General features: G+C 34.4%; 1 protein-coding gene across 1 annotated transcript; it reads right to left on the minus strand.

The window, feature by feature from the left end:
• Positions 1–1,638: 1,638 nt before the first annotated feature.
• On the minus strand, positions 1,639–9,675 carry LOC114271004 (uncharacterized). The gene is made up of 3 exons (XM_028212621.2): positions 9,185–9,675; positions 4,243–4,391; positions 1,639–2,061 (listed from the first exon to the last, which is right to left on the minus strand). Exons 1-3 carry the CDS (start codon positions 9,362–9,364, stop codon positions 1,923–1,925), a joined length of 468 nt encoding a protein of 155 aa, XP_028068422.1. The 5' UTR covers positions 9,365–9,675; the 3' UTR covers positions 1,639–1,922.
• Between the last annotated feature and the right edge of the window lie 9,993 nt (positions 9,676–19,668).

Below are 19,668 nucleotides of genomic sequence, written 5' to 3' on the forward strand. Positions count from 1 at the left end.
TGCATAAGGAACTAATTGGGGGGCATTTTGATCTTTTTCAAATGTTAGTTTGAACCCTTAATCCTCCATTTTGTATCCCACTCCAAATACCAGATAACATATTTTGTAGGACATGTGCTCCTTTCATGAGTTGTCACACTCGAATTCGAGTATTTATTGTAGTATAATATAATTTTTCCTTCTTTTATTTCTCTCTTACCGATTGTAATAATTAATAAAAAAAATTAAAATATCTCAACAACTAAATGTTATGGCCAAGGGATCAACTGCATTTTGGACCACACTATAAATACAGCCCAACATTAGAGAGTGGAATGATAGTCCTCACCAACTCACCATCAAGAGAAAAAAAACAACCATGATATCAGTTGCATTTTCAGGAATAGGAAAAAATGATTCATATAAAAGGTGAAGTAACATCAATAATTACAAGATTGGATCATATTTGACTAATAAAAATGGATAATAAGAATAATATTGAGAATATATGTCTATTTTTAAAACAAATGTGATCCAATCATGTTACTACTAATTTCAATTAATACACATATATATATATATATATATATATATATATATATATATATATATATATCAGCAATGCTACAGACCCCCAGTGCCACGTGTCGGCCTGGGTTGGCTGAAAACCAAAAAAAAAAAAAAAAACTGTTTTTTTGACCAATGGGAAGGGACCCCCAGCACCCCCACTGGGGGTCCGAAGCTTTATTCTATATATATATATATATATATATTGCATAGATAATATGCTTGGCAATCCTTGCAAAATGAATGATTCAGATCATTAAGATAGATCTAGAGTAAACTTACCGAACTCCGATAGTACCTTTTCAATTGGATCACCTCCTTAAATGATGCCAACTCTTCAATTAAAGTGATGTGTAGATGGTCATGTTGGAGTCCTCTAGTCAAGCTGGAATCATAGAGTTGAAAATCAGCCTCTTCACAACTGCACAACAGGCCAGGAAATTACTGGCTTTTGGTTATGTAAAGCTCAAACCTTTGTAGGAACTTCTGGTTATGTAATGCTCAAACCTGTGTAGGAACTATAGTTCGGGTAGTGTACACTGATATCTGAAATGAATCATAAACTCAATGTTCTGGTCAATTTTTCTTGGTGATATCTCCAAAAAAAAAAAAAAAAAATCAAAAATCAAAAAATCAACTTTTAACTGATTTCCCAAAACAATCTAAGTCAGCCAGTTGTAGGATGGAATTCCTCCTTTCCTTGCACTAACAATCCAATAAGCCTTTTGCTAAAAGCATACATTCATCTGATAAGGTTTATTGAGCATATCCCATTTCTAACGTTAGATCTTCTTGGCTCGATGGCCAATAGTACTAGAGGGTAAAGTCCTTAGCATCACATGTGAGCCAAACAGTGGCAGGCATCGACCATCTGTCAAAGAAAAAATAATGAATGGATCTTGAAAGATTCCCAACAAATTCTTCAATTTCAGTGAATAGTCGGGACATTGAGAACCAAAGAGGCATTTCGGATATCAGTCAATTCCTTCTCCACATAGCATGTACACGTTTTTTCACAGGTCAGAAAAGACTGAGCACATGACAATCACAAAAACAATTAGCATTTGTTAAATATTGGAGAAGCTGAGAGAATGATAGAAACAATAGTAGCATTTGTAAAATATTAGATAAGCTGATAACAGCAGTGTGATCCTCCTGATACACAAAAATCATACTGTACACAAAAAAAAACTTGATACAATTATTCCTTCAATATCTAGGAAAAACAGCTTGTGAAAAAAGTTAGTGAAAAACACATTACATATCCAAATATCCTTTCGAGCTCTGAGTTCTATACAGAGATATAACATTTTAGTCGAACAAAGAGTGACGCTTTTACACAAGTAGAACAAAAGGGTTCATAGTGCAGACCCAACTCACTGCTCTCCATTAATGCCGAAGATACGGACCTTGTGCATATTGGGGAATTTGGCAACAACGAGCACAAACACTGCAAGAGTGTTGAAGAAGAGCATCGGGTGTTGGTAGTCAGTTGTGTGTGAGGCTATCAAGTACCTGTCACAATAACAAACAAAAATTGAGTAGTTATTGATCGGTCTTGAGCTTCAAGATATACATATATATATATATATATATACATATATGCAAACCATGAATGCAAGGCTTTGTATAGCATTTGGCTAATATAACCAAAAAGCTAAAAAAATCACTATAAGTTGTCATATCACTCTTTCTACTTTTTTGTACATTTTTTCGTAAAAAGCCAACTAAAATAGTCACTTCCCAAATGAGCCTAGATTCAATTTGATGTACAAAGAGTATATGAAGTCCAGAAATAAATCAAACGCTAGAACAAAATCTTCCACAACAATTAGTCTAAATTTCATCAATAATATTTACTGACACCGTTAACAATACTCATTGATAACAGTTTCTGTGTTGGAGCTATTTATAACTTTTCCTTTTATTTTAAAAATTTGTGTCAGACTCTTTGGTACAACTTATAAAGTGGAACAACTTAAATAAACTGAAAAAAGCTAATAATTGAGAAACAGGGGAAGGAATGTACGTTTTTAATTTCTGCTTTCTGAAATCAGCTTTCAGCTTGCAAGAAGTTGAACCAAACAGGTCCATATGTAAGTCACTAGCAGTAGTTTCTACTGTCTCTTAACAACCCACAAAATTGACAGCAAACCATCTCCATTTTCCAATATGCTACATTAAGCTTCCGTGCATGGCCATGGTATGTCATCTTTACAAAGAAAGTATGTAATAGTTTAATGGGTGGGTGGGTGGGCGGGTGGGTGTGCACACGTGTGTCTTGCAGCAACAGTTGGTTCAACATCATAAAAAAATAACATAGTTATGTTTTGGTCATTCACTAGCAAGGTATGTGTCATACAATGTCAAACACAATTTATCTGTTCCTTACAAAACAATGAATTTGGTGTACAAATGTAGCGAATAAGCAAAAGGTTAAATGAACTCAAAATCTTTAACTTAGCCAAATTGCAATGTTGTGTCACGTGAAGCCTCATGTTTTTTTCGTCTATTATTCTATATCTGTACTGGGAATCAAATAAATATAAGGCACATATGCTAAAATGTACTAGATAAAATGACATTTTATGGTTTGGCCCCAAAATAGTCAAGTGTACTAGAAGCCTAACATCTTCCAACAAAATAAACATTTCCTCTTTCTAAAGCTGATTATAAATACTTAATTAGTAATTTCGTATCTTGAAAAGTAAGAAAAATTAAATTTGAATAAAAAATTTTACTCAGAGAAAAATTAAGTAATGGTTATCTAAATTAATATTAATTTAAATGTCAAAAGGCCTCTATTTGAGATTTTGCTTGAGGCCTCAAAATGGCTGGACCACCCCTCTGTATGTGTGTGTGTGTGTGTGTGTGTGTGTGTGTGTGTGAGAGAGAGAGAGAGAGAGAGAGAGAGAGAGAGAGAGAGATGAAGGAAGGAAGAATTTGCAAACGTGTGACAAATTGCTAACATAGATAGTATAGTATAAATAAAGCACTCAACAGGGACAAGGAAAAAAAAAAAAAAAAAAAGAGAAGAAGAAGAAGATAAATTGTTAGCATAAACCATAGCAAATACCAGACACAGTTAATGAATGTCATGCACACTGACTCCATCATGACTCTAATGGATCACTCAGTCACTAGTGTGCAGTTGCAAAATTTAGAAACCAGAAGTATCAATGACAATATAATAATCAGATCGGCTAAGAAGCATGTACATGTACACAACACTGACACGCCGATATGGAAATTTTCAAAAAATGTAAGACACGACAGATGGAAGACGGGTGCAAAATTTATAATTTTATGTATACATGTCATATATAAAGATAAATAATTATTATAAGTCATATATATAAAAATTTAAGTTAAAAGACAATATTTTTGAAACTCTAATGGAGAAGAATAAGTATAATTCACATTATTTGTGTTTGAAGTGTCCGACGGGTATCATGTCTTGCTGTGTCGGTGTTGGACACAATACATTACCTTCCTAGAAATGTCCATGCTTATTAGGAAATCGGTGCTGAACATGCACAAATATAAACAGTCTGAGAAGCATACTAACTTGTATACAACTGACTAAATTTAAATCAATTTAATGCATAATATATCACAAATGAAGAAAATCTCCAATGGGACTCCACAAAAATCTAGATCCAAACTAAAAGGATGATACAATAAAAGTTTACTTACAGCACCACAGGTACAACAGTGAGGAACTTTCTGTTGCGGGTGAGCTGCTTTCCATGGTCAATCTGTTCCCACCAAGTCAGCCCATTATAGATCCCCTGGTCGTCAGCAAACGGAGTTCCTTTCTTCCAATGGAAAAAGTGATAAGTGACCTAAATAGAGAAGCATACTCGTCAATCATGCAATATGAGGTCAATCAAGCAAATCAAGCTAGTGCACAAAATATAAACTGACAAAGTAAAAATGAACCAAAGTTTTCTTAACAAGAATTAACATAAAAAGCAACATTTGATAATTGAAAATTCAGCTATCTGGCAAATAAATAGTGTTGGGATATCCACATAATGATTTTGGGTAATTACCACCAGTGGAAGACAGCTTAGAGGGTTCAACTAGGGTTTAGTAAAGCAGTTTAAATGCTTTGATTGAAACAGAATCGCTTAATCACAGAAAAATTGAGAAAGAGAAAGAGAGAGGGCAACCCAAGCAATCATGCCATTCAAGAAAAACCACAAGCTGCAAATACTAAATTGAAGGTTTCCTTTCATAAATTAAAAATAAATAAATAGAACCAAAAGAGAAAAAAAGAAAAAACAAACAAAACAAAGAGAAAACCTCATAAGCACCCCTTTATCAAGTAAACTGACCACTTAAATCAGCCAAATCCAACTATCAAAATCTATGTAACAGGCACACAAAAGGATGTATAACCAAAACAAAAAAAGATTAGTGTTATGGTATCACAAGAACCACAAGGTAACATGTAAATAATACAAAGAAAAGTACTCACCACAATAACCCTATATCAACTTAAATTTGCCCTTATGTAGGTGTTAAGGCAAGATAAAAAGGCTAACAAATGAAGACTTGAAACAAAGCACTATAAGGAGACAAAGCACCAGACACTTCCCTTTAGACTCTTGGATCATAGACACACATGACTCATGAGGCCAGCTTACAATGGGAGTACCTATAACACATCAAGAAGACCAAAGATCACAAGTAATGTCATCTGTGGAATGTGATGCTCGATTAGACACATAACAGCCACTATGCTAATTGTAGATAAACAATCTACTCCCTCCATCCTATTTTGTTAGTCCATCTTTCCATTTTGGGACGTCCCAAAATATTAGTTTTATTTCAATAGTCCAAAAAAAAAAAGTTTAAAGTTTTCCAAAACTATCCCTTATGTAAGTATTTTAAAAATGAGAGTAAAAGGATATTGTTGGAATAAATGCTTTAAAATTTGAACTAAAGTGCAATAATTGCATGCCCCTTAAAAAGTTAGAACTCCCAAAAGGGACTAACAAAATGGGGGAGAGGGAGTAAATATTTGTGCCTTGATGTGAATTGTACATGATATCTTAGAAGGTTAAAGGAACTATATATGAGGAAATAACAAAATCAAGCTGGCCTTAGTGGTGATCATCACCTCAAATCAAGTGAACTATATATGAATTAATCACCATCAGTTGGAAAGGGTCACTGCAGCTTCAAGCAACTAGGGTTCATAAATTGCTCATCCAAAGAACAAGTGATATTTTTTTTGTTTACTTAATGTTTTATACAACAGGAACAACCACAAAAGCTAACCGGAAAGAAATTTGTTAGTCCTGCCTTGTACTGTATTCTTACTGAAACAGTATATAGCAGACCATACTAACCAATAAAAAGTGGTTTTGATAGCTATGCTTCTCAAGGACATAAATTATGGACAATATGTCAAGTTTTTCCTTCAGGTACACATACCTGACCAATAAATCCCTGTGTAAGATGAAAGAACTGTCAGTGGAAAACTTTTATGCTTCACAAGAATAGATTAAGAAAGTATCTGGGGAAACTTTTCCAAAAGCAGGGATGTCTTAGTCTTTGTTCATTAGAGACAATCATGTTGAGCATATGTTTAACAACAGGCTTGTCTAATGCATGTGTCCAGTTTGACACAAGCAATTCATGCATGTCAAGATTTACATAATAAAGGTAGAATCAACCCTCACTTCACTAATAACCATGGGGGACAAAGTAAAGTTCGTTAAAGCATATAAATTTTAAATATCCTCATTGTATTTTAAGACAAGAAAAAAGTACGAAAATCTTGTAGACCCACAACCAGTGTTATTAAAGGCGATAGGCGCAACAAGGCGCCAAGGTCTCCTAGGGCCTAGGCTCAAGGCACAAGGCGAGGCTCAGGCTTCACCGAAGTGAGGCGCACCTCATACGTAAAAAAATATATAATTTAATATAACTAAATAATTTAGGGTTCAACATAAGAAAAAGGAAATCTTAAACATTTAAAAATATATATAACAACAAATACTACTATTTTAACAACAAATGAACAATATTTCAAAATTTAATATAAAACATGAATAAAATGTGAGGGGATAAGAAGAATAAGAAGGGGGGGGGGGGAATAGATCAGTATAAAGAATTATAAGAAAGAAAAGAAGACCGAAGAATAAGCATAAGAAGATGGAAGAAGAAGAAGGCAATGTCATCACAGCCATGTGAAGAAGAAGATAGCAACGTAGAGGAGAAAAGTAGAGAAGACAATAACGTAGACAAGAAGAAGAGAAAAGAAAAGAATGAGACAAAAACGTAAGAAGAGAAGGGAGAAAAAAAAGACAACAATGTGAAAAAGAATTTTTGGGTTTGCTGGACTGGATAATGAAGGCATGCAGTATAGTAAAGTATTCTTCGGAGATTAGGAATTAGGGCTAATTTTTCTTTTATCATTAATTTATGGTGGAATGCCCAATGTATTGGCATGTGTAGTAAGAGTAGGGATCTTTTGTAGCTATATCATCTTAAATCAATGGTCAGATTTTAAACAAAACTAATTAAAGCAACAATAAAAAAAACCCTCAAGACGTGGGCCTTACTGCGCTTGGGACCAGTCGTGTGCCTTATCAAAGTCGCCTGGCTTGGAACACTACAAAGCGCAAACCTTGGGCCTGGATAGGACTTAGGCCTAAGCACATGCCTAGGCGTGCCTTTAATAACACTGCACAACCCTAAGAGAGAGATCCTATGCCCATCTTTCAGAGCTTATCTCTGAGACTATGTTTGTAAGTTTGAACTTACATATAACATAAATTTTTTTTTTTTTGGTCATGAAATAAAATAGGATATTTTCCCATGCATTACTTTACCATTCAACATTTTCAAGGAATTATGCCTTACAACTTGGTGAGAATTTTCTTCCATCAAATTAATAATAAACTAGAATATGCTTACAAGTAACTAGTGAATCTTTATCTAGGCATAAGATGGAGAAAATCATGGTTATCACAAGAGAACAGGGTTCCTCTAAACTCTAGGAAACATGTAAGAGTTCCTCTTAACTGTGATAAACAGACATAAATATGAATTATGCCTTATAACTTGGTAAGATAGCTACCTCATCTAAAAAAGCCAATTGATTGACACTACATAAGGATGAGTGCAGTCACAATATAAATGTGAAGAATTTCTATTTGCTGCCATTCACATACCAGAAGATGAAATATTTGTTAGATCTAGTCTTATATACCTCTGATAGCATTAATTTAAACTTTTTCCTTTCCAATGATCACCATAAAAAATGTTGAGCAACTAATACATAATTCATCACATTCTGATTCCTTATCTGCAGTGAAGCAATAAAACATCCTCTCTAACAAAAAAATGGGAACTATAATTAGTTGAATTGGTCTCCCTGTCTCAATGCCAAAAATGAATGCAATTGATGAAAATTCAATAGTAGCATTAACCAAAGCCAACACAAGGAAAAATGAACTGATACGGTCAAATGATATGACAATCAAAAGAAAAACTGACTTGAGTGTCCTTAGCAACAGGAAGAAGAAAACAAAAACTTCATGCTACACACTCCAATACTCCACAAGCATAAAATCGGTTGAAGTAACAAAGGACTTTGCCAAAACAAGATATGGCACTTGATAAAGTGTGAAGGCAGAAATAGATTCATGTACATGCTCCATACGGAAGATACATAAAAGCTTTGCTAAGCCGAGAGTTCATTGAATTAGTCCATAAACTTCCAACACCATGTACAAAAAAAATTGAATTGAATTGAATTGAGTCGTATCAGAAGCATAAGATTTTCCTGCTCAACAACCATATATATTGATATAGTATATAGGACAAATCTCAGCAATAATAGACTCTGCAAGTGTTGCATGCAGAATTTATCTATATGGCATTAAGCTAACCAATTTGAGCTAAACCAGCTGAATCTAATGAATACCATGAAGAAATCCCTCATGAGAACAATCTAGACCCTGCAGTAATCAACTACATGTACAAGACATAAAACCAAAGCCACTGATTTCGAACAAAAACAAAAAAAAATTGAATCAACCGCTAATTGGCCCAATTCAAAACACAAAGAAAGTGGATTATTTTCATCAAAACCCAAAATCCCCAATGAATGAATAGCATACAACAAGAGCATGAAATTATACAAACATAACACCAAAGCCACTGAATTTTTAAACAAAAACGACAACCGATTCAACCAAAAAATGGTCCAATTCAAAACACAAAGAAAGTGGATTAATTTCATCAAAACCCAAAAACCCAGAACAGAAAAATTCTCAATGAATCAATAGTATGCAACAAGAACATGAAATTATACACTCTGCCAGTGCCAAAGATTGAATTTATCCATAGAGCATGAAGCTAACAAATCTGAGCTAAACCATCCCAATCTAACAGATACTGCAAAGAAGCCCCTTATGAGAACAATCAAAGCCATAACATAACACCAAAGCCACCGATTTTTCTAACAAAAACGAAAATCGAATCAACCATCAATTGGTCCAATTGAAAAACACAAAGAAAGTGGATTAATTTCATCAAAACCCAAAAACCCAGATCAGTGAAACCCATGATGAACCAATAAATAATATGCAACGAGAGAGAGAGAGAGAGAGCATACGGCGAAGTGGGAGAGATTGACGATGGTCCAGGCCATGCCGGGAGAGCAGCCGAATAGGGAGAGAACGATGAGCCAAGAGAAGAAGAGGATCAAGATGTAGGTGGTCCAAACCCCTGGATACGTGAACCACTCCGTATTACGATTCATATCAGGTGGATGCGATGCCTTTACGTACATCATTTTTCAATCCCCCAATTTCCCTGAACCCCTCCTCCTCTGTTTGATCTTCTTCGTATGGCGGCGGCGGCGGCGATTGTGGTGCTTGGATTGGCTTGGCCTGGCTTGGCTTGGATTGGATTGGATTGGATTAGGTTTTGGGGGAAGGAGAAGAGGAAGCTCTGATCAATTCGATGCAATACAAATCTCACACCTCTAATCTCATCTTCCTGTATAATAGATTTTTATATTTCATTATTATTATTATTATTATTTGTAAACACAAATAAATAAATGCCATGACACTGTACCAGAGACCCTACGTATACATACATGAATTCAAATTCAATTATTCATAAATTATTTATAATTATCATTTTATATTTCATATTTATTTTATATATAAATTTTAAATTATATAAATTTAATCTCCACCACATATAGTGATGTTTTGGAAAATTAACAAAAAGTTAATTTTTTAACTTTTTTAATTTATTTTATCTTTTTATGAGTAAAAAATATGAAAAATGATAAAATCAAAAATAAAAAAAAAAATTAAAAACTAACTTTTCATTTTGTTCTCAAAACACCCCACAAATACATACCTAAAATATTCTGAATAAATATGTCTGATTCCCAAACTTTTCCTAAAGCTGTGCAACCGAAAAATATCAGGATAAATGCACAAACCTCACTTATATAATTACAAAAATACAAGATTTAACATATTTATTTAATTTTTAATTATGAGTAATGGAATATTAAAAAATAATTTAAACTAAAAGACCCTAAACCATAAATAAACTATGTCTCTCCTATAAACAAAATACACAAATATTTTATAGTACATAAACGTAAACAAAAAAAAAAAAAAAGGCCAATTAAAAGGGGAAAAAAAAACATTATATATAAATAACAACTTTACGCCTGCCTTTTTTTTAAAAAAAAAAAAAAATATTTATTATTTTTAGATTACTTTTTTGACATACATACAAATAACAAATATCACGTTTTCTACCTAACCGAGTAAAACTTGATATACTATCATTTTCAATAATTTATTAAATTTATCATCAAATTCAAATTTGATAATAAAATTACTTGTTACTCCTCCAATAGTTCATCAAATCACAGTTTATTGTCGTTGTATTTTTATCACTGGATATCCCGTAGATCATCACCTCAAGACAAAAGTTTGTGAAAAAATTATACTGACTAATTGTCTGCCTGGTCGACCGGTGATTTAATGAAGCCACAAAACTATCCGTTAAAGCACTTAATATTAAAAGGAACTTTTACTCAAATTTAATTAGTTGATAATTTAAAAGTACTAAATAATTACTTTCTTTTTTTTACCGTGTTTTGTGTGCTCTTGATGTAACACATTCATAATTATTAGTGTAATAAAATTCATTAATATTAGGTGAAAATATGATAATAACTATAATATTATTTGCAATAATTGAATATGGTCTTGGCTTTGATGTTAGCTTAAAACATGAGGACGAATCTAACAACAATGGGCTTATTATTCTCCTTCTTGGGTCAAATGGAAAACTTTGAGAGTCCAGGAAAAATATGCGATGCTAGTAGAAATTGGTTTCCAAACAAAGGTATACTACTTAAGCCCAAGTCAAATCACCTCCCAACAGGCAAATTTACTAGTTGGGCCAAGTACGGCACAAATTTAGTTTTTTAGGTATTATACATAAAAAAAAAAAAAAAATTTAAAAGTAAATCTATAATGATCATATATTTTTACTATTTTATTTTATCATCTGATGTATTTGTCTAGTTTTGCATGAAAATATACATGAATGGTAGGACTTGTTACATAAATAATTTTTTGACAAGTAACATAGTAAATATGATATAAAAATAATATGACAAGTGTAATATCATTTAAAAATTAGCAGTTGACCCATATAATACACATGTTTTTTTTTCAAAAAATATTTGATGGTACAATGTATGTTATGAAAAAATAATTTTAATTTAAAATTAAAATTAAAATTAAAATATGATTTTAATTATTTATTTTGATAATATTAGCGTTATTGTTCAATAAAATTATTACTTGAATACTTATATATCTATAAAATTGTATAGTAGTAGAGTCAAATCCAAGGATCAATTTTAATGGTAAGTAAAATCGCAAAAATTGCTTCATCTTTTAAAAATATTGACTTATTTGTTGTTTTCAATTTTACTTATTACTAATCAATGATTAGATTTTTTCACTATCAAAATTTAACAGTTTGAGAATAATTTTTGGGATAAATTACACTTTGTTCCTTTTATGTTTAATCACTTTCTTACTTTAGTCATTAAAGTTTATTTTTTCTCACTTTGATCCTTCATATTTTAAGTTTTTCTTAGTTTACTCTTAAAACTAACTTTTATTTAAAAGTAGACAAAAAAATATCACAATAACTGTGATATAACACAACAAATATATTATTATATTAGAATTTAAATTTACATCAAAGGTGTGAGTCATTTATAATAAAATATTTTTATGCCACAAGACTGTTAATATGTTATTTTCTATCTAATTTTTAACAAAATTTATTTTTAGGAGTAAAAAAAAAATACAAATTTTAAAAGACAAAGTAAAAAAGTGACAAGACATAAAAGAGATAAAATATAATTTATCCTAATTTTTTAATATGATACTTAAGATTAAAAAAAAAAATAAAGAATTTTTTTGTTATTTTTATTTTTAAAAATACGAAAAATAAAAATGATACCAAAAGCCTACCTCTCCCACAATTCTCAAAACTGAAAGTCCTCTTCACTAAAAGAAAAATGATTGGTTCATCAAATTTGGACTTGCCAATTATCCGAATTTTGTAAGTTGGACGATCAGCGTCATTCTTACCAATCACGATTATTATATTTGTCAATTATAACTGTCACTCTTATTATTCAATGTGTCAATTAACATCTGTCTGAATGACTGATCGAATGATTAATATACACAAATTTAAATAATTCAAACGAGTTAAAATTTGATTGACATATAAAAATGTTGTTGCTCCATTAAAGAAAGGAAAGATGTTATTAGAGCATCTCTAACCGTTCATTTCTTTTTTCACTAAATCTGAGTAAAAAATAGGTTGTTTTCTTAATTTGATACGGCTTCCTCCAACGGTGAGCATCAAACCTGTCGAACAAAATATATGCAGAATTGAGCGAATGGTTATCCGGTGGGTCGACTGGTAAGACTAATTTTTTTTTAACCTGTTTGAACCTACCTATTTGAAAGGGAACCGGTCGATCGGTTGGTCTCCCCCAACGGTAAAGCACAGTAAAATAGTGAAATCTAGAACCTGTTCTCACTTTGATGAATTTTTTGTTCCATTCTCATTTTGATACCAATTTGTTGAAACCATTGGAGCTCCAAAAAGTGACTTTTTCACCAAATTTCAAATCTGATGCAAGGTTTGATGAACCGTTGGAGATGGTCACCGTTGGAAATGGTCTTAAACCATTTCCAACGGTGCATCAAACCATGCATCAGATTTGAAATTTGGTGGAAAAGTGACTTTTTCAAGCTTCAATGGTTTCACCAATTTGATATCAAAATAAGAATGGAACAAACATTTCATCGAACTGAGGATAAACTCTGTATATCAATATTTCACCGTGCTTGACCGTTTGGGTGGGCCAACCGGTTAACCAACCGGATGTCCGGCCGGTTGACCCACCGGTCGACCCACCGGTCGACCTGCCGATCGACCCTTCCCTTTTAATGCACGGTTGGAGCAAGCCATATTAGATTGACAAAATTGACTTTTTTTAACTCAAATTTAGGCCAAGTTTGGAAAGTTGCCAAAAAGTCAAAAAGTAAAAAAGTTACTCAAAAAATTAAAAATTTATCACTATTCACCAAAAGTAAAAAATTACATCTACACAACTTCCAATCCTAATTTTTCCCTACACACTAATTTATATAATTTTTTAATACACATTTTTTTCATAAAAAGTTAAAAAATTAACCCAAACAATTTTATTTTTTTTCTCAACTTTTTAATCTAAAAAATAAAAAATACACTTATTTAAAACACTCTAAACAATTTCTAAATAAAAAATTTAATTCATCGTTAAAGATGCTCGTAACATACCACTTGTAATCCATTGCTGAAAAAGTTCGGTGTCACATCAAAAGTCGTGGCCAACTAGGTAGGTAATTAGCTACATGGGTAGGGAACTGATTAACCCTTTTTCCTTTTTCTTTTTTTTTTTTTTTTGCCGTAATACTACTTTTTTGTGATGCACCACTACGTTGGGAGGTTTTGAGAAGTTGGTAAAAAATTAAATTTTAATTTTTTACTAAACTTTTTAGTTTTTTGAAAAGTGATTTGAGAAGTTGGTAAAAAGTTAATTTTTTACTTTTTAATTTAATATTTATTTATGATGTCAAATTAAATTAAAATGACTAAAATATCCTTACCAAATATAAGAAATTTATTTTTTTATTTTTTTTCATAAGCCTTAATTTGTAATTTTACACCTGCGTTTTTAGCACTTACCAAACCAATTTTCTGACGTTTTTGACACTTACACTTTTAGATATTTTATCTAATAACGTAACTTTTTATTATATTCCCAAAATGGCACGTTGTTGATTACACCTGCGTTTTTAGCACTTACCAAACCAATTTTCTGACGTTTTTGACACTTACACTTTTAGATATTTTATCTAATAACGTAACTTTTTATTATATTCCCAAAATGGCACGTTGTTGATTCCACCCTGACAAGATCTTCCTCAACCACCATGGTGTTTTCCGGAATTTATTAAATAATCCTCAAACACTATGTGATAGTACTTTTGTAATTTTCTTAATAAATGTAAAATATATTAAGACCTTGTTTGGGAATATATTTTTTTAATAATTTTTTAATTTTTGACTAAAATATAGTATAAAAAAAATTAGTACGTTTGTGATGATTTTTTAATTTTTTACGAAAAAATGTACAAAAAATAAAGAGAAAATAGAATCTTTGACTTTTTTATATAGGGTGTTGACTTTTTGATTTTTTTAATAATTTTTTTTACTTTTTGACTAAAAAAGCCACTTGCCAAATGAGGCCTAAGTGAATTTTCTTTCGTCTTCTAATTATTTGACAAAGATGTAGATCGACATTATTTTACCAATATGATTTTTACTAATTATTCATGTTTCTGTAGATTTTACTCACAATGGGTCAATACCAACCCAAATTATACATCATCTATTCATCAAATTATTGATATACTAATTTTTGCTAAGCATCTACTCTGTGTGGGTGATTTTCTGATCGCACTGCCCGACTCAGTATTCAGCTGGAGAACACTTGGCAGAATAGATGACACCTGGCTAACCTGTAACAGAAAGAGAAGATTCCGGTGGTGGTTCGTCCACCCGGGGGCACTCCGACGATCAAGTCAGCATATCTCTCAAAGATAATCAATAGTGCTTAACTCACTAGACAGAATATAAATTGCGTACCTTAGACCCATGGGGATGCTTCTCTTTTATAGTTACCTCAATCCTAATCTCAATAGAAGCTTGACTTCTATGGATTCCTGTTCAGTACTTACTTTGGACTCCTTCAGAGATAAAGATAAACTCCCTAAGAGCTTTATCCTTATCTTGGCTAAGTCTCCTCTTTATTCTAGGACTCTTGTCTCTTATCCCTTATCCACTTATCTCGGATTCCGACATCTTCGGAGATAACCTCGGCCTAACCGAGATGACCTCGGCATAACGACCAGGACACATGGCACCTCGGCTGACACGTCGGCGTCACCTTGCCACGTGTTGGTACTCAAAAATATATCCCTACAACTGCCCCATAGGTTCTATTATCTCGGCATTTTGAGGTAATGGAACCTATATATGTGCTTCCTTTCAGTGCGTCAGCTTAACGACTTCTAGCCGAGATCCTCCTTTAAAGGCCGACATGTCTTCTTTAAAGATCAGGACTTCTAAGTGAGCGCCTTCATGCGCATGAGCTGTCAAACATCATTTTTCAACCGTTTCATTCACGCGTTTCATTCTTATTGGATCGTGCTTATGACGTGCCAGAAAACCGTCTTGTCTGCGTGCCCCGTCTGACGCACTCGTTGCTCTAGGTGCATTTAATTTCTTTTTTGCCGCCGTTTCAATTTTTTTTCTTTGACAAAACTTGTTTTCCCTTTTCTTTCATTTCTTCACGTTTCATTCGATTTCCTTGCATTTTCTCTCTTTAGCTCTTGAATATGCCATTGTTCCAGGCCTCAAGCTCTGCAACTGTCTTCATTCTTCCTTCTGGTGAAGCTTCCGCCGTTCCTGTAACTTCTGTAACCGTTGTCTGATCTCGACGATTCTTACACCGGCATCTTTTCTTCGGTAAGTTTACTGTTCCTTTCGTTTTTAATTTCTTGATGCTTTCCATTACTTGCCACCACTACTGCATTTGTTTAGACTTTTTAATTTGTGAATCATACACCTGAATGTGTTTTTCCCACGATTTTGCCCTTGCCCATATCTTGAACACACGCACTGTTTCGCCACTTCCTTGTATTTTTGCCACTGTTCATGGCACTATACTTCTTGTTTTCTTTATACTCTTGATAGACCATCTCTGTTCTTGATTCTGAAACTCGTTCTTGTTTCTGTTTTTTGTATCTTTTTCAGATTCGTTCCTTCAATCTTCATCTTCATAGCTTTAGGTTTCGGATTTGTCTGTAGAACCCACAATTTAGGGAAAAACTGAAACATCCCTTACAAATTTCTGCACCAGCTCATACCTAGGTTTTTTTGCTGAGGTCCTAATAACCTTATTTGAAACATCTTCTGACTGAAATCCAATACCTTTAGTTATCCCGATATCATGGGTATGTGGAAACATCGGGTAGACACCCCCTCTAAGCTAGACTTTTTTAGGCAAGAGTTTGAAATCCCAGCCGATGTCAATCTGAGGTTGGCTGGGGGTGATGACTCCATCATGCCTACAGATAACTCTATGCCCTTCCCTGTGGTTGCCTTTATTGAGTGTAGACTCTGGTTTCCACTTGACCCTTTTTTTCGTCAAATCCTTCACTTCTATAAGTTGAATCCGATGCAACTCGCCATCAATTCTTACCGAGTTATTACTGGTACCATAGCTTTAGTTAAACAAGAGAATGCTAGGATCACGCTTGCCGATTTCCAGTATTGTTATACCATGTGTCGTCTTAGAAAAGACACGGACTAGGTCTATTACCTCAAGCCGAGATCCACCGAATATAAAATTGTAGCCGACCTCCCAGACTCCAACAAGGGAGCTGGAGACGATTACTTCATCGTCTCGGGCAATTGGGAGTTTCAGCCAAACGACGACCTCCATCTTTATCCCTTAAGCTGAACTGTTTTGGGGGAAGGAGCTGGTAAGGGCCACCCTTCATAAGTTTTTTTATCTTTTTGCACAAAGTTTTCAATATTTTATTCTAATGTCTGTGCTGTTCTATCTTTGCAGTTCTTTCTCAGCCTCCAAAGAACTTTCGCCAATCCTTCTTCCCCAGCAAGGATTTGAAGAAACTACTGAACCTGCCAGTTTACAAATGGAAGGCGCCTTTGCTTCTCAACTTTATCCCAACGTATAAGTCAGCTTTGCCCGACGTTCCTAAGAGGAAGAAGAAAAGCCTCTCTCCACCTTCTGCCACAATTTCACAGACTGCGTCCACATCCCGGACAGATCAAGGGTCAACTTCCGATCCAACTGATCAGCCATCAACTTCGGCTCCATACTTGATTCCAATATCACAACGCTGCCGCCGAACAGTTTCTACTGCCAAGATGGGTCGCCCAAAACCGGTTGCAAAAAGATCTTCTGGCCAGCATTTCATCATCTGTTGATGATTAACCAGCACAAACCCAACCTCCACCGAAGCCGAAGAGAATAAAGAAGGCTTAACCAAAGGCTAAGGTAACTCAGGTTAAGTCTGAAGATACCTTGCCTATCTCAAAGTTGGCTAAGAGTGACATACCTCAACCCTCTGCTGGGAAGAGACGCTCTGAAGTCCAGCCATCAGAATCCCGAAAATTCAAAAAGCCGAGGTCATCTTCTGCAACGACCTCGGGGTCGAAGAAACCTGCTGCCCCCTAGGCCCCCGAAATTACTTTGGAGGATAAGCCAGTCATGGCAAATGATAGTGCCGAGGATATTAATGTCGGCGTTGCGCTCAGTACTGCTCTGCTGCTACCAAGTGACCTGGAGCGAAACGTCGAGTTGAACGAATACGAAAACTATGCATTGATGCTTCAACGCTCTGTTCAAGTAAGTGTCCTTCATATGGCACTTTCTTTTTCATACTTAGAAATTTTCTAATAACTTTTGTTTTATTCAATTTCAGGCCATCCAGCATGCACATTCTTTCTCTGTTCAATCTTTCGAAAATCGGCAGAAGCTGGTCGATATGAAGAGGGAATTCTCTTCTCTTCAAAAAACCAACAAGAATTTGCAGTCAAAGATGAAAAAGTTAGAAGACCAAGCCGAGGCTGCAATCAAAGCCCAAACTAAAGTCGAAGAGAAGGTTGAATCTTCCGAAGCCATCAGAAAGGTTATTGAGTCGCAAAGAAAAGAGGCTGAGGAGAAGATGGCCCAAGCCGAAAAAGAGTTTCAAAAAGCCTTGGCCACCAAAGAGGCTAAAATCAAAGACGCCGATGAAAAGGCGTACACCCAGGGCATGGCCGATGTCACTGAGGCTTATGAAAAACAGGTGAAGGAGGCATGCAACAAGGGTTTCACCCTTGGTTGGATGTCCCTTTTGAAAAAGCTCAACGTTCCTGAGGACTCGCCCTTGAGAAAAGCTGACGCCATTCCTCTTCTATTCCCTCCATCTCCATCTCCAAGTCAAGACGTCGGTGAATTTGAGTTTGAGGATGGTGATGAGGATGAGGATGAGGCTTTGGTGAGAAAATCCAAGGATGCTGATGGGGCCAAGTCCCCTCTTCAGAAGGAGCAAGTCCTAGACTTGACTCAAGATGAGGAAGGTGATGAGGTTCCCAAAGACGCTACTCATGAGAAGGTATCAACCGACGTCCCCTTCGCCAACAAGAGTATTGAAGAAACTTTGCAAGAAATTGATGCTGAGCTAACGGCGGAGAAGGCGGCCGAGGTTGCTTCTCAACAATCGTCCGATGTCCCAACCCAGCTCACTGTCGACGCTGAGGAACCTTAGTTTTTCATGTCTTTTCTTTTGTACTTTGTTTTTCTTTGTTTAACAATGAAGCACTGTAAGCCTTCCATATGGGCGATGTTCCTCTATTTTATTGAATGCTAATACAACTTTCCTTTACTGATTGCTTGTACTTTTGTCTTTTCTTGACTGTTTTTGCGTGATTCTATACTTAGAATATTCTGCATGTCTTTCACATACTCTTCCTGCTTTGTACAATCTTCTCTGGGTGACACACCTCGGTCAGACAGACTTCTTGGTTTAACTTAACTTGTAAACTTTTAACAAGTGTTGAACATCATACCGGTTTAATTCAACTTGTAAATTATCCACAAATTTCAATAAATGTTAAACAATGACTTCGGCTTAACTTCAACTTGTAAATTGTCCACAAATTTCAACAAGTGTTAAACAATGACTTCGGCTTAACTTCAACTTTTAAATTGTCCACAAATTTCAACAAGTGTTAAGCGATAATTTCGGTTTAACTTAACTTGTAAATTGTCCACAAATTTCAACAAGTGTTAAACAATGATTTCAGCTTAACTTCAACTTGTAAATTGTCCACAAATTTCAACAAGTGTTAAGCAATAATTTCGGTTTAACTTAACTTGTAAATTATCCACAAATTTCAACAAGTGTTAAACTTATTCTTCTTCTCTCTGCCCCCTAATGTGAACCTGAGTTCCACTTGGGTTCTCATTATGTATGTATTCTAGAGACAGTGTCAAGTATCTTGAAAAGAGAACTGAATCTTTATTTATTTACTTCGGCAAATGGCAAAGGAACAAAGAAATTCTAATGATAGAAAAATTTCAAATTATAAGTGTTCCAAGGTCATGACAACTCTTTGCCCTCATTATCTTTAAGTCGATATGCCCCATTACCCAGTACCGAGATGATTCTGTAGGGTCCTTCCCAATTTGGGCCAAGCTTGCCCTCTCTGGGATCCTTCTTATTGCCGACGACTTTTCTCAGGACTAGGTCGCCGTCTTGGAACTCTCTTGGATTGACCTTCTTGTTATAAGCTTTTGCAAGTTGCTGCTGGTATGCTGCAAGCTGGATTACAGCTTTCTCTCTTCTTTCTTCTAAAAGATCCAGATCTCAGGCTAAAAGTACATCATTAGTCCCGTTTTCT

The sequence above is a fragment of the Camellia sinensis genome, chromosome 2, assembly GCF_055761805.1.
Source record: "Camellia sinensis isolate YWXY chromosome 2, ASM5576180v1, whole genome shotgun sequence".
Classification (NCBI taxonomy): Eukaryota; Viridiplantae; Streptophyta; class Magnoliopsida; order Ericales; family Theaceae; genus Camellia; species Camellia sinensis.